Source organism: Mobula hypostoma, chromosome 10, assembly GCF_963921235.1.
Source record: "Mobula hypostoma chromosome 10, sMobHyp1.1, whole genome shotgun sequence".
Taxonomy (NCBI): domain Eukaryota; kingdom Metazoa; phylum Chordata; class Chondrichthyes; order Myliobatiformes; family Myliobatidae; genus Mobula; species Mobula hypostoma.
The window spans coordinates 43,702,306-43,716,340 of NC_086106.1; the positions used below are offsets into that span (position 1 = coordinate 43,702,306).

General features: G+C 37.7%; 1 protein-coding gene across 4 annotated transcripts in view; it reads left to right on the plus strand.

The window, feature by feature from the left end:
* brwd3 (bromodomain and WD repeat domain containing 3) overlaps nt 1-14,035 on the plus strand; it is a 278,952-nt gene that overhangs the window by 180,835 nt on the left and 84,082 nt on the right. For all 4 annotated transcript variants that reach the window (XM_063060431.1, XM_063060433.1, XM_063060432.1 and 1 more), the window contains exon 29: nt 3,595-3,656. In XM_063060431.1, coding sequence (XP_062916501.1) covers nt 3,595-3,656 — 62 coding nt within the window. The remainder of the gene's footprint in view (nt 1-3,594; nt 3,657-14,035) is intronic.

Consider the following 14,035-nt stretch of genomic DNA (forward strand, 5'->3'; position numbering starts at 1 on the left):
CTAGCAAGGCCACCGCCACCCCCCCACCCTTCATTCCTCTGTCTCTATCATGTCTGAAACATTGGAACCCTGGAACATTAAGCTGCCAGTTCTGCCCCTCCTGTAGCCAAGTTTCACTAATGGCTATAATGTCGTAATTCCATGTGTCAATCCAGGCCCTCAGCTCGTCTGCCTCCCCCACAATACTCCTTGAATTGAAATAGACACACCTCAGAAGCTTGTTACTACCACACACAACCCTTCTATTTGTGACTTTGCATGAACTTTTAACATCATTTATTTTCATCCCCGCTCCACTATCTGCTCTGGCACTCTGGTTCCCATCTCCCTGCAAATCTAGTTTAAACCCTCCCTTATACTCTTACAGAAATTTGTCAAAGTTTTAGATGATGTTAAATCTGCACAAACCCCTAAGAAAATAGAGGCACTATTGTGTCTTCTTTGTGTTGGCTCCTCTGTGGTAATGCCAAGCAGTTTACTGTTATTGACCCACTCCACCTCTGACCCTCTAATGAGGACTGGCTCATTGTTTTTCGGCTTCCTTCTATAGTCAATAACTAGCTCTTCACTTTTGCTGATGCTGAGAGAGGTTGTTGTCACACCATTCAGCCAGATTTTCAATCTTCCTCCTCTCTGCTGATAAGTCACCATCTTTGATTTGACCAACAGATGTGTCATCAGCAAACTTGAACATGGCATTAGAGTTGTAATTAACCACACAAATATAGGTATAAGGTGAGTAGGGCAGAGCACTAATCACGCAGTCTTGTTGTGCACTGGTGCTGATGTATAACATTGATCATGACAGCACAGTATAGACCCTTTGGATCACAATGTTATGCTGATCTCCAAGATTGATCTAACCCTTCCTTCCTACATAGACCTCCATTTTTCTCTCATCTTGTATCCAGGAGTTACTTAAATGCCCTTAATATATCTTAAATCTACCACTACCCCTGGCAGGGCATTCCACACACCTACCACTGCGTAAAAAACTTACCTCTGACATCCACCCCCCCCCCATGCTTCTTTCCAATCATCTTAAAATCATGACCCCTCATATTTGTACTGGGCAAAAGTCTCTGGCAATGCCTCTTATCATCTTGTGCACCTCTTCGCTCATCCTCATTTGCTCTAAGGACAAAAGCCCTAGCTCACTCAACCTATCCTCATAAGACATGCTCTGGAGTCCAGACAGCATCCTGGTAAATCTCTTCTGCACCTTTTTTAAACTTTCTACATGCTTTCTATAATAAGGTAACCAGAACTGAACACAATATTCCAAGTGTGATCTAACCAGGGTTTTAAAGAGCTTCAACACTATATCATAACTCCTGAATTCAGACTTCTGACTATTAAAAGCCTAGACATCATATTCCTCCTTTACAACCCTATCAACTTGCAGGGCAACTTTGAGGGATCTATGGATATGAGCATCTTGAACCAAAAGGTCCCATTACTGAACTGTTCCGACAACCTTTGGACTCGCTTTCAAGGACTCTTCATCTCGTTCTTGACATTTATTGCTTGCTTATTCATTTTTTTTGTGTTTGGACAACTTGTTAAATTTTCCAATTTGGTTGTTATCTGTCCTGTTGGATGCAGTGTTTCATTGATTATATTGTGTTTATTGTATTTACTGTGAATGTCCGCAAGAAAATGAATCTCAGGGTTGTATATGGTGACATATATGTACTTTGATAATAAATTTACTTTGAACTTTGAACTGCAAGATCCCTCTGATGCTTTACATTGTTAGGAATCCTGCCTTTAACAATGTATTCTACCTTGAAATTTGACCTTCCAAAATGAATCACTGCACACTTTTTCAGGCTGAACTCTATATACTTCTCAGTCCAGCTCTGTATCCTGTCAGTATCTTGGTGCAACCTACAACAGCTCTCCACACAGCGCAGGAATTGTTTTTGACATACAGCGCAGAGGTTGCCTTCCAGCACTGTGGGCCGCACCGCCGAACAACCCCTCCCCCCCCCCCAATTTAATCCTAGCCTAATCATGTGACAATTTACAATGATCAATTAACCTACCAACTGGTACCTCTCTGGAATGTGGGAGAAAACCCATGTGGTCACAGGGAGAATGTATAAACTCCTTTTATGGACAGCGGCAGGAATTGAATCCAGGTCGCTGGTACTGTGAAACATTGTGCTAACCACTAAATACCGTACAATGATGCCCACAACTCCACTAAGCTTCCATGTTATCCATCATTCCATTTCCTCAACCAAATCATTTACAAAAATCACAAAGAGGAGAAATCTCAGAACAGATCACTGAGGAACACTGTTGATCACCAACTTCCAGGTAGAGTACGCTCCATCTACAACCTTCTATAGCAAGCCAATTTTGGATCCACACGGCCAGGTTTCCCTCAATCCCATGCCTCCTGACTTTCTGAATGACCCTACCATGGGGAATCTTATCAAACGTGTTACTAAAATCTGTATACACCACATCCGTAGCTCTACCTTCATCAATGTGCTTTGGCATATCCTCAAAGTCAGCCAGGCTTGAGGCATGTACTGTCCTTCAAAAAGCTGTGCTGACTATCCCTAATCAGACTGCTTCTCCAAATATTTGTAAATCCTGTTTTTACTCCAGTAATTGGCCCACCACTGAAAAGACTTTATTGGTCTATAATTCCCAGGGTTACCCCCTACTCCTTACTTGAACAAAGGAATAACATTTGCCACCCTCCAATCTAACTCTGAAGGGTGGTAAGGAGATGTTTGTCTAACCCCACCTTGTAGCTGATATTTTCTAGTCAAACAGCATCCTGGTGAACTTGTTCTTCACCCTCTTCAGAGCCTCTACATCTTCTGTGCAATGTAGTGATCAGAATTGTGGGCATGCTATGTTGGCACCAGAACACTTGTGGGCTGCCTCAAGTCTGTTGGTTGTTAACGTTAACAATATATTTCACTGGATGTTTTGATGTACAAGTGACAAATAAACTTGAATCTTGAATACTTATGGATAATATTCACTTTGATTTATCCATCTTTGTCCAGTTTTTCTATAGCTTAAAACTGAGTTTGTTCCCCCCACCTCCCAGTTTTGAGAAAGGGTGTTTCACCTGAAATCTGAGCTCTCTGCACAATTTGCCTGAGTGTTTCCAGCATAATGTTTTTGCATCACTGCTATAAATTTAAGAAACAAACTTCATCAATATAGAATTTGTGTGAGGGATCAAAAGTAAATAAAACAAAATTATTTTTTTCTACTTTCAATGCTGGAGCTTCTCATTACAGAAAATAATGATAGAGAACACAACCACTACCCCTTTAACATGAGGATTACCTATAAATGTTTTGCAGCTTACAATATATTGTTATTTTTCTTTGCCCTTTAATAATGCAATCTTTCAAAATACAATTGCAAGTAAAAGTTTGTGAATGAACCCTTTCCAATTACCTGATTTTCTGCATTAACTTGTTATTAAATGTGGTCTGATCTTGATTTACTGTAGCTTTCAAGTGGACTTGTTATGATGCATTTGTGGTAGAAACTTATCCTTTTAAGACTTTGAGAATATATTTTAATTTACTAATTGATGTGTAATTTTTTTTCCAGCTGGGATAATAATGAGTTGGAGAAATTAAGCCCATGGGATATGGAACAAATACCTGAAAATGGTAGGGCTGATTTTAATAGACAATATTGAAAAATGCATTTTTAGTTACTAAACTTAATACCTCTGTGTTGTTTGCTTATTTGAAGCTACAAATATACTTAACCAATGTCGACAAATTAATGTGTAACTAACAACTCAGTGGGCTACGGTTGTTTCGAATGGTTTGATTTTTTTGAGCTGTGAGAAGTAAGAGGTAGTAGTTGCAGATTAGTTAAGGTGCAGCATGAGGAATATTATTGACAGGCGAGTCTTCAGAATCAATCTTTGTGCTGTGTACCTCTGGAAAAGGATCTCTCTCTATTGGGGTCCCGGGGAAAAAAACCTATTCTGGAATGAATAATCACAGTTGGGTTTGTTCACAGTTGGGTTTGTTCACAGTTGGAAATAATCATGTAGTGCATACAGCACAGGAACGGACCCTTCAACCCCGGTGTTTTGCCAGTCTAACTAAATTAATAATCAAATACCCAACTAATCTAATCCCTTCTGCCTCTCTAAAGCGCATACTGTATCTTCCCATTTCATGCATATCTGAGAGCCTTTTGAATGTCTCTATTGTATTTGATTCAGGCAGAGCATTTCAGACACCCGCCATTCTGTTTTAAAAGAAAATCTTGCCCTGCACATCTCCTTTGAACTTGTCCCTTTCTCTTTAAATGCATGTCCTCTAAGTTTAGACATTTTAACCCTGAGAAAAGAAACATTGTCTGTCTACTCTATCTATGCCTTTCAATGTCTTATAAACCTCTTAGATCTCCCCTCAGCCCCACCACTCCAGAGAAAACAATGCAAGTTTGTCCAACTTTTCCTTACAACTCTTGCCCTATGTTTCAGGGAGCGTCTTGGTGAACTTCTTCCGTACTTAAAGTCTCAATTACCTTCCTATAATGCAATACTCCAGATGTAGCCTGAGTAGAGTTACAACATAGCTTGCTGACTCTTGAACTCCATTCCTTGACTAATAAAGGCAAGTGTACCATATGCCACCTTTTCCACCCTATCAACTTGTGTATCCTCTTTCCGGCAGCTTTGAACTTGCACCCCAAGATGGCTCTGCACATTAACAGTGGACTGTCACTTTTTATTTGATCTCCCAAAGTGCAACACTTCACATTTGGCCAGCTCAAACATCTGCCATTTCTTCACTTTTATCTGTGAATGATCTATATCCCACTGTAAGCTTTGTCAGTCTTCTATGCTATCCACAACACCCCCAATCTTCTTATTGCAAATTTATTTACATGCACATTTATGTTTTCATCCAGGTTATTTATATATCTCACAAACAGCAGAGATCCCAGTACAGATCCCTGTGGAACACTAGTAGTCACAGACCTTTAAAGTTCAAAGGAAACTTGTTATCAAAGTTACATATATGTCACCAGATACAACCTTGAGCTTTGTTTTCTTGCAGCATACTCAGAAAATCCAAGAAATATAATAGAATCAATGAAAGACTGTGCCCAACAGGATGGGCAAACAACCAATGTGCAAAAGATAACAAACTGTGTAAATATAAAGGAATAATAAATAAATATGCAATGATTATTGAGAATATAAGATGAAATGTCCTTGAAAGTGAGTCCTGGTGTGGAAGCAGGTCAGTGATGGGATGAGTGAAGTAAGAGCCTGATACTTGATGGGTAATAATTGTTCTGAAGCTGGTGGTGTGGGTTCTGAAGCTCCTATACCACTTTCCTGATGGTGGCAGTGAGAAGCCAGAATAAGTCCCATCAACCACTGCCCTCTGTACTCACTGTCCTACCCTTCTGTACTCACTGTCCAAGTCAATTCTAAATACAAATGTTCAATTCACTATGGATCCTATTTAATCTTTTGGATGAGGTACCTTGTTGAACACCTAGGGAAAATCCATGTAGCTAACATCCACAATTCTACTATCACCTCCTCGAAAAGCTTAAAGTTGGTAAGACATGACTTGCTCCCACAAAGCCATGCTGACTGTCCCTAATTGGGCCATGGTTTTCCAAATGCTCATCAGTCCCATCTCTAAGAAGCCGCTCCAAATCTTACCTATCACAGAATTGAGACTCACAAGTCTATAGTTTCCAGGTTTATCTGTGTTCCCCTTCTTGAATAGTGGAGCAACATTGGCTAATCTGGTCCTCCAGGATCTGTCCTCTGTTTAGAGAGGACATGAAAATTTTGGTCAAAGCCCCAGCAATCGCGTCTCTTGCCTCTCTCAATAACCTGGGATTTATCCACTTCAATGTTCTTTAAGCAACGTAACACTACCATCGCCTTTATCTTGAAATGTCTTAGCAAATTAGCACACTCTGCACTGATCTTCCAAGCTCTTCTGTTAAATGCAGATGCAAAGTACACATTTAGCATCTTCTGCCTCCAAACACATTTTCCCTTTATCCTTGAATGGTTCCACCCGCTGTATAGTTCCTCTCTGTCTCTTGATGTATGTATAGAATGCCTTTTGATTCTCTATGAACCTACCTCCCAAGCGCTTCTTAGCTTTATTAATTGCCTCTTTGGGATTTTCTGGCTTTCTTTTTAATAATCCTTAAGGGTTCTGTTTGATTTTAGCTTCCTAAATCCACTTTGACCGAACTGATTTCGAGAATGCAAAATATTGGGGGAGGGGTTTGCAGTGTGCAGGGGCAGGGGATCTGTGTTTTCTAGATAAAATCTCTGTGGTACGCAGATGTGGCAGTTTTGTCATTCTCTTGTTCCCACGACCTGGAACATCTAACGGTTAAGTGCCAAGTGAGTTCTCCTCCATGATTCTGATTGACCGCAATTTCCATACTGCCACAGTCAAGCACTCAAGATTTCATCTTCTTCTTTTTAATCTTTTTATTAATTTTCAAGTTCATAAACATAATAACAATAGTGATACAAAGAGATTGGAATTAGCTTATTGTTAATAAACATATACAAAAACAAAGACTACAAATAGTACAGGTGTAATAGACTTCCAAACTCTTGATATAGTTAATCATGGAAAAAAAAGAAAAGGATATCGCAAAGAAACCCCCCCCAAAAAAAAACCAGAAAAAAAAACTAAAAAAAATTGGAACTAATGACTAAACCCAAAAAAAGGCAAACAAAACAAAACAAGGCTGAACCAATATATTAGATCGAATACGTTCATTAATGTTGTCAACTCCACTCCTCTATTCACATATTCTAAGGTAATAAAAAGGATTCGGAAAAGGTCAAACTACATCATATGAAAATGTTGAATAAGTGGCTTCCAAGTCTCTTTAAATTTAACCAAAGGATCAAAAATGACACCTGGTTTTTTCTAAATTTAAACATGAGATAGTTTGGGAAAACCATTGGAATGTAGTGGGGGCGGGGGCGGGGTTGGTCTCTTTCCAATTCAATAAAATGGATCTTCGGGCCATTAGTGTAACAAATGCGATCATACGACAAGCTGAAGAGGATAAAGATCTATGTTCCATCATTGGCAAACCAAAAATTGCCGTAATAGGATGGGGTTGTAAATCATAACGCAAAACTTTGAAATAATATCAAAAATATCTTTCCAAAATTTTTCCAAGAGAGGGCAGGACCAGAACATATGAGACAAAGAAATTATCTCAGAGTGGCATCTGTCACAAATAGGATTTATATGGGAGTAAAAACGAGCTAGTTTAACTTTAGATATGTGAGCCCTATACACTACCTTAAATTGTATCAGCGTATGTTTAGCACATATAGAGGAAAAGCTAACTAACTGAAAGATTTTTTTCCCATTTCTCTATAGGTAGGCGAAGTTGAAGTTCCCTTTCCCATTCATTTTTAATTTTGTCAGATATACCTGGCTGTATTTCCATAATTGTATCATAAATAATTGCTATTATTCCCTTCTGATAAGGACTTAAACCCAAAATTTTGTCTATGATATCAGTAGAGTGTGAAATCGGAAACATAGGCAGCATGGTATTAAAAAAGTTTCTTTTTTGTAAATACCCAAAAATAAATGGGATCTGGGCAAGTTATATTTATTAGATAACTGTTCAACAGACATGAAACAGTTATTTAGAAATAAATCACAGAAACATGTTATACCCTTCATTTTCCATATCAAAAAGGCTTGATTCTTAACCGAGAGTTGGAAAAAAAAATTAGATATAATAGGGCTTGATAATATGAATTTGTTCAAACCAAAAAATTTAAGAAATTGGAACCATTTTCGTAATGTATGTTTAATTATTGGATTAACCAATTGTTTATTCAATTTAGAAAATACAAAGGGAAGTGAAGTTCCTAAAATAGAAACCAATGACAGCCCTTATACAGAGTATCCTTCAAGGTTTGTTCTATTGTGGACGTGGAATTATATCCCAATCTTGTGTCCAAAATATTAAATATCGAATATTAATTGCCCAGTAATAAAATCTTAAATTCACCAATGCTAAACCACCATCTTTCTTAGACTTCTGTAAATATTTTTTACTTAACCTTGGATTTTTATTCTGCCATATTTAAGAGGAAATCTTAGAATCAATAGTATCAAAAAAAGATTTAGGAATAAAAATTGGTACCGCTTGAAACAAATATAAAAATTTAAGTAAAATAATCATTTTAATAGCATTGATTTGGCCAATCAGTGATAGAGACAATGGGGATCATTTAGTAAGCGATTGTTTAACTTGACTAATTAACAGTAAAAAAATTGAGCTTGAATAGGTCCTTATGTCCCTTAGCAATTTTAACCCCCAAATAAGTAAAATAGTCAGTAATCGATCTGAATGGTGAACATGTATAAATGGGAATCTGCATATTTAATGGAAAAAGTTCGCTCTTACCAAGATTCAATTTGTAACCAGAAGAAATACTAATCTGAGCAAGCAAAGATAATACTGCCGGAATGGATTTCTCAGGGTTAGAAATATATAATAGTAAACCATCTGCATAGAGTGATAATTTATGTATCTCATTCCCACGGGTAATACCAAATATATTAGGAGAGTCACGTATAGCAATAGCTAACAGTTCCGGGCAATATCGAATAATAATGGAATAAGAGGGCAAACCTACCTAGTACCACGGAATAACTGAAAAAAGGAAGATCTTTAATTATTGGTAAATACTGAAGCCAAAGGAGTAAGGTACATCAATTTAATCCAAAATATAAATATCGGACTGAAATTAAATTTCTCAAGTGTATTAAACAAATTTGTCCATTCGACTCTATCAAAAGCTTTCTCAGCATCCAATGAGATGATGCATTCTGGAGTTCTTGGTAAAGAAGTATAAACAATATTCATTAATCTCCGAATATTAAAGAAGGAGTAACGATTTTTAATAAATCCAGTCTGATCAACAGAAATAATTTGAGGTAATATGTTCTCCAGTCTCGTTGCCAATATTTTAGAAAAAATCTTAGAATCCACATCCAGCAAAGATATAGGCCTATAAGATGCACATTCAGTAGGAGCCTTATCTTTTTTAATAATTAGGGAAATAGAAGCTCGATAAAAAGATTGAGGTAATATACCTACAAATGCTGCATCCCTAAAGGTTCTACATAACCAAGGAGAAAGTATAGTAGAGAAGGATTTTAAAAATCCTACTGTATAACCATCTGGACCAGGTGCTTTACCTGAATTCATCGAAGAAATAGCATTTTTTATTTCTTCTACTGTAATAGGTACATCTAGTTTTAAATGTTTATTAGGTGGTAATTTTGAAATATTTCTTTAAAAATTCGTGCATTAAAGTGGAGTCATCAGGAAATTCTGATTGGTATAAAGAGGTATAAAATTCTTGAAAGGATTTGTTTATCTCATCATGATCAACCATCAGAGTACCATCATTCGTACGAATCTTAACAATCTGGCATTTAACTGAAGCCGATTTCAGTTGAGTAGCCAGTAGTTTCCCAGTTTTATCACCATGACTCCTAGTTTTAATTAAATGATTTTCAATCGAAGATGATAGTAATAGACTATGTTCCATTTGAAGTCTTTAAAAAGCTCCTGATTAGGAGTAATAGAGTACTTCTTGTCGATTTCTTTGTTCTTGTCAACCAGCTTAAGTATTTCATCATTAGTTCGCTTTTTCAGTCCAGCAGAATATGAAATAATTTGTCCACGAATATATGCTTTAGAAGTGTCCCATAGTACCCCGCTGGAAATTCCCTCCTTAAAATTTGTTGTGAAGAAAAAATTAATCTGTTCCTCAATAAAATTAACAAAGTCCCAGTTCTGGAGCAGAGTGGTATTAAATCGCCATTGTCTAGTACCAGAAGATGCATCCATTGACTTAATAGATAGTTTCAATGGCGCATGATCGGAGAAAACAATGGAGTCATATTTGCAGTCAGTAACAAGTGGAATTAATCGAGAGTCAATAAGAAAGTAATCAATTCTAGAATTACGATGATATGCATGTGAAAAGAATGAAAACTCTTTATCGTCGGGATGTAGAAATCTCCAAATTTCTGAAATTCCAGAGTAAGCCAATTTATTCGGGAGTGCTTGATTAAACATAGTGCTATCCATCAAAGGATTTAAACAACAGTTAAAATCTCCACCCATAATCAGCATATAATCATTTAAGTTAGGAAGGGATGTAAAGAGATGTTTAAAAAATTCAGGACAATCAACATTTGGAGCATAAACATTAACCATAGCAACTTTTCTGTTAACTAACAGACCAGTAATTAACAAAAATCTACCATTCGGATCTGAAATAGTCTTATAATGCACAAACGAAATTGAAGGATCTATGGAAATAGAAACGCCTTTCACTTTGGCCGATGAATTCAAATGGTCCTGTTGGCCCTTCCAAAACCTTAAAAAACACTGATTATCCTCTTTCTGCACATGAGTTTCTTGTACGAAAATAATATGAGCATTCATCCTATGGAATACTTTAAAAATTTTCTTCCGCTTAATTGGGTGGTTTAAACCATTTGTATTCCAAGAAACCAAATGAGTAATCTTATCCATAGTACTGAAATTGAGCATAAGGTATGTAAAGGGTTAACCAGAATACAAACTCATGACCCTGGAAGAGGAAGAAAGGTTCAAAGAGGAACCAGAAGTAGCGACATTTCGGACATTTTGGTACTTTCGAGTCAGCCCGTTTAAAGAAAAAATCAAAATTAAAAATATGAACAAAAATACGACTCTCGTCCCACAAAAACCCAGAAAAAAGCCAGAAAGTGGCCAATGCTAAATCTACCCCAATCTTTCCAGAAGGCTACCCAAAAGAAATATGTTTTTCTTAAAAAGCACCACCCATGGTCAAAAAAGTAAAAAAGCAATTACTATAAATGTAAAGAAAAGTTTACAACAAATACAAACATAAAATAGTTTCTTCTTACTCACATTTCAAAAAAAAAGAGACCAATTCATATTATTAGTTTTTCCATATATAAATGATCGGAAATGATGCAGCAAGAAAAAATAAATTCTGAGAAGGAGGAAAGCAATCCGCCATCTTAAGATGTAATACTTTTCCAATTAAGTTTCAAAGAAAAGGAAAATCAAACACTGAATCTGCTACTTAATTACTCTCAAAAGCAAAAGGATTAAAAGTGAAAAATACAAGATCACTAACGAAAAAAGGGGAAAAAAAGAATACTTTTATTCAGAAGTACGAAAAATACCTACACTACAAAACCAAAGCAGGAACCCTCAAAATATAAAAATCTAAATCTATAAGCTAGATAGTAGCTTTTTTTAAAAAAAAAGCTAAAAAGCAAGTTAGAAAAGAAGAGAACAGTGCGTTAATTAGTCCTTAGCAGAGGAAGACAGATTGTCGGGAAAGCTTTGAGCTTCGTCCGGAGTCTTAAAGAAACGACGAGAGTTATTCGCCGGAAAAATTCTCAGACACGCTGGGGACAGCAACGCTAACTTGAAGCCCTTACGATAGAGTTCTGACGTCAGTGGTTTAAAAGCCATCCTCAATACTTCCGGGCTGAAATCTTCAACGATGCGAAATCTGAAAATTTGAAATTTGATCATACCTTTCCGCTGAGCAGCTCATATTACTTGTTCCTTAATATGAACACAGTGAAACCGGACAATGATAGGTCTCGGTTGAAATTCTTTGGAAAGTTTGTGGCGATCTAGCAATGGAGGGGCATTCAAAACTTCTGGACCAAACACACCCATTAACAATTTAGAGAAGTACTTAGTAGGATCGCCTGTCTCAACCTCTTCGGAAAGCCCGATTATTCACAGATTCTGTCGCCGAGAACGATCTTCAAGATCGATGATCTTTGATTTATAACATTCCAACTGCTGAGATGTCGAAGCTAGATTTTTCTTGAGAGATTCAATTTTTCAGTCCCTGTTTCGACCAGCTTCATCTCACTCTGAAACTCTAATGTGTTGTTGATCGACTTCACGTCTGAACGATTTAATGTCATCTTGAATCGTCTTCAAAACTTCTTCAAGCTCGGCAAATCTTCGGTTAAGTGTATCCTCTAGAAGTTTCGACATTGTTTCAAAAGTTAATGGAATTTGCTTAGATGGTTTGGGATCGCCATCTTTTTTCCCGTTCCCACCGGAATCCTTCCCGTTTTTAACTTCTCGTCCTCTTGTCACCATTTTCAGTAAGTTAAAATCGAAGTTCAGAGATATCTTTGTGGTATAAACCCTTTAGTGTAGGTATAGATAAAGTAAATAAGTGGGGTTATAGGTCAAAGAAGTAAAGGGAATGGAGCGAAGTCAAAGTGTACCTCACACCATGAGTGCCTTCTGGAGAGTCCCCTCGAGATTTTAACAGTCCATCCCAGTGCTTTTCAAATCATATGTGTGGACTTCAATCAGGCTTGATTGAAGAAATAGAACATAGAACAGTACAGCACAGTAAAGGCCCTTCGGCCCACAATGTTGTGCTGATCCTTAAACCCTGCCTCCCATATAACCCCCACCTTAAATTCCTCCATATACCTGTCTAGTAGTCTCTTAAATTTCACTAGCGTATTTGCCTCCACCACTGACTCAGGCAGTGCATTGCATGCACCAACCACTCTCTGAGTAAAAAACCTTCCTCTAATATCCCCCTTGAACTTCCCACCCCTTACCTTAAAGCCATGTCCTCTTGTGGTGAACAGTGGTGCCCTGGGGATGAGGCGCTGGCTATCCACTCTATCGATTCCTCTTAATATCTTGTATACCTCTATCATGTCTCCTCTCATTCTCCTTCTCTCCAAAGACTAAAGCCCTAGCTCCCTTAATCTCTGATCATAATGCATACTCTAAACCAGGCAGCATCCTGGTAAATCTTCTCTGTACCCTTTCCAATGCTTGAACGGCACCTCAGCCAGCTATGCCGCTGACGCTAGTCCAGGTACTCTGATCAATGAGCAGCACGGCAGTGTCCGATGTTCTTGGAGAATTGTCTTGTCATCGTAAAAAAACAAATTTTACAAAGGAAAACACCTTTGGTTGGCTGCCAGGAGGCTGCTGCGTTTGTATGTGCCGCCATCTTACTAGAAAAATGTTACCATCTTCATAGTGAAGACATTCCACAACAGGTTCACCTCAAGTATTTCACCTTTCAACCTTAACCTATGACCACTAGTTCTTGTCTCACCCAACCTCAGTGGGAAAAAGCCTGTTTGCATTTACCCAATTTGTAACCCTCATAATTTTGTACACTTCTACCAAATCTCCCCTCAAAACACCAGGGAATAAAGTCTAAATCTATTCAACTTTCCCCTATAATACAGATCCTTTCTCTGTACTATAGGACCTTAAGATACAGTAGCAGAATTAGGCTATTTGGCCCATTGAGTCTGCTCCACCATTTCATTCTGGCTGATCCATTTTTCCTCTCAACTCTAATCTCCTGTCTTCTCCCCATATCCCTTCATGCCCTGACTAATCAAGAATCTATTTTGCAATCTTAATAATTTTTTCCCCTGTAGGTAGGTAACCAGAATTGTAAATAATATTCTAAATTAGGCTTCATCAATGTCTTATGCAAGTTCAACTTAACACCTGTACTCAATACTTTAATTTATGAAGGCCAATATACCAAAAGCTCCCTTTCCATTCAACCCTATTTACCTGTGATGCCACTTTCAAGGAATTATGGAGCTATATTCCAAGATCTCTCTGTTCTACTATACTCCTCAGTGCTCTACAATTCACCATCCATGGTTTCTCATCCCTAAGTGCACAGCTCATACTTGTTTGCATTAAACTGCAGCTGCCATTTTTCAGTCCATTTTTGAACTGATCCAGAACCCACTGTAGGTTTTGATAGCCTTCCTCACTGTCGACAATCCACAATCATCCACAATGTTCTGACCACATTATGACCCAGATCACATGTAGATTACAAACAACGATGGACCCAGCACTGATCCTCGTGGCACACCACTAGTCACAGGCCTCCAGTCAGAGAGGCAACCATATACTACCACTCTGTAGA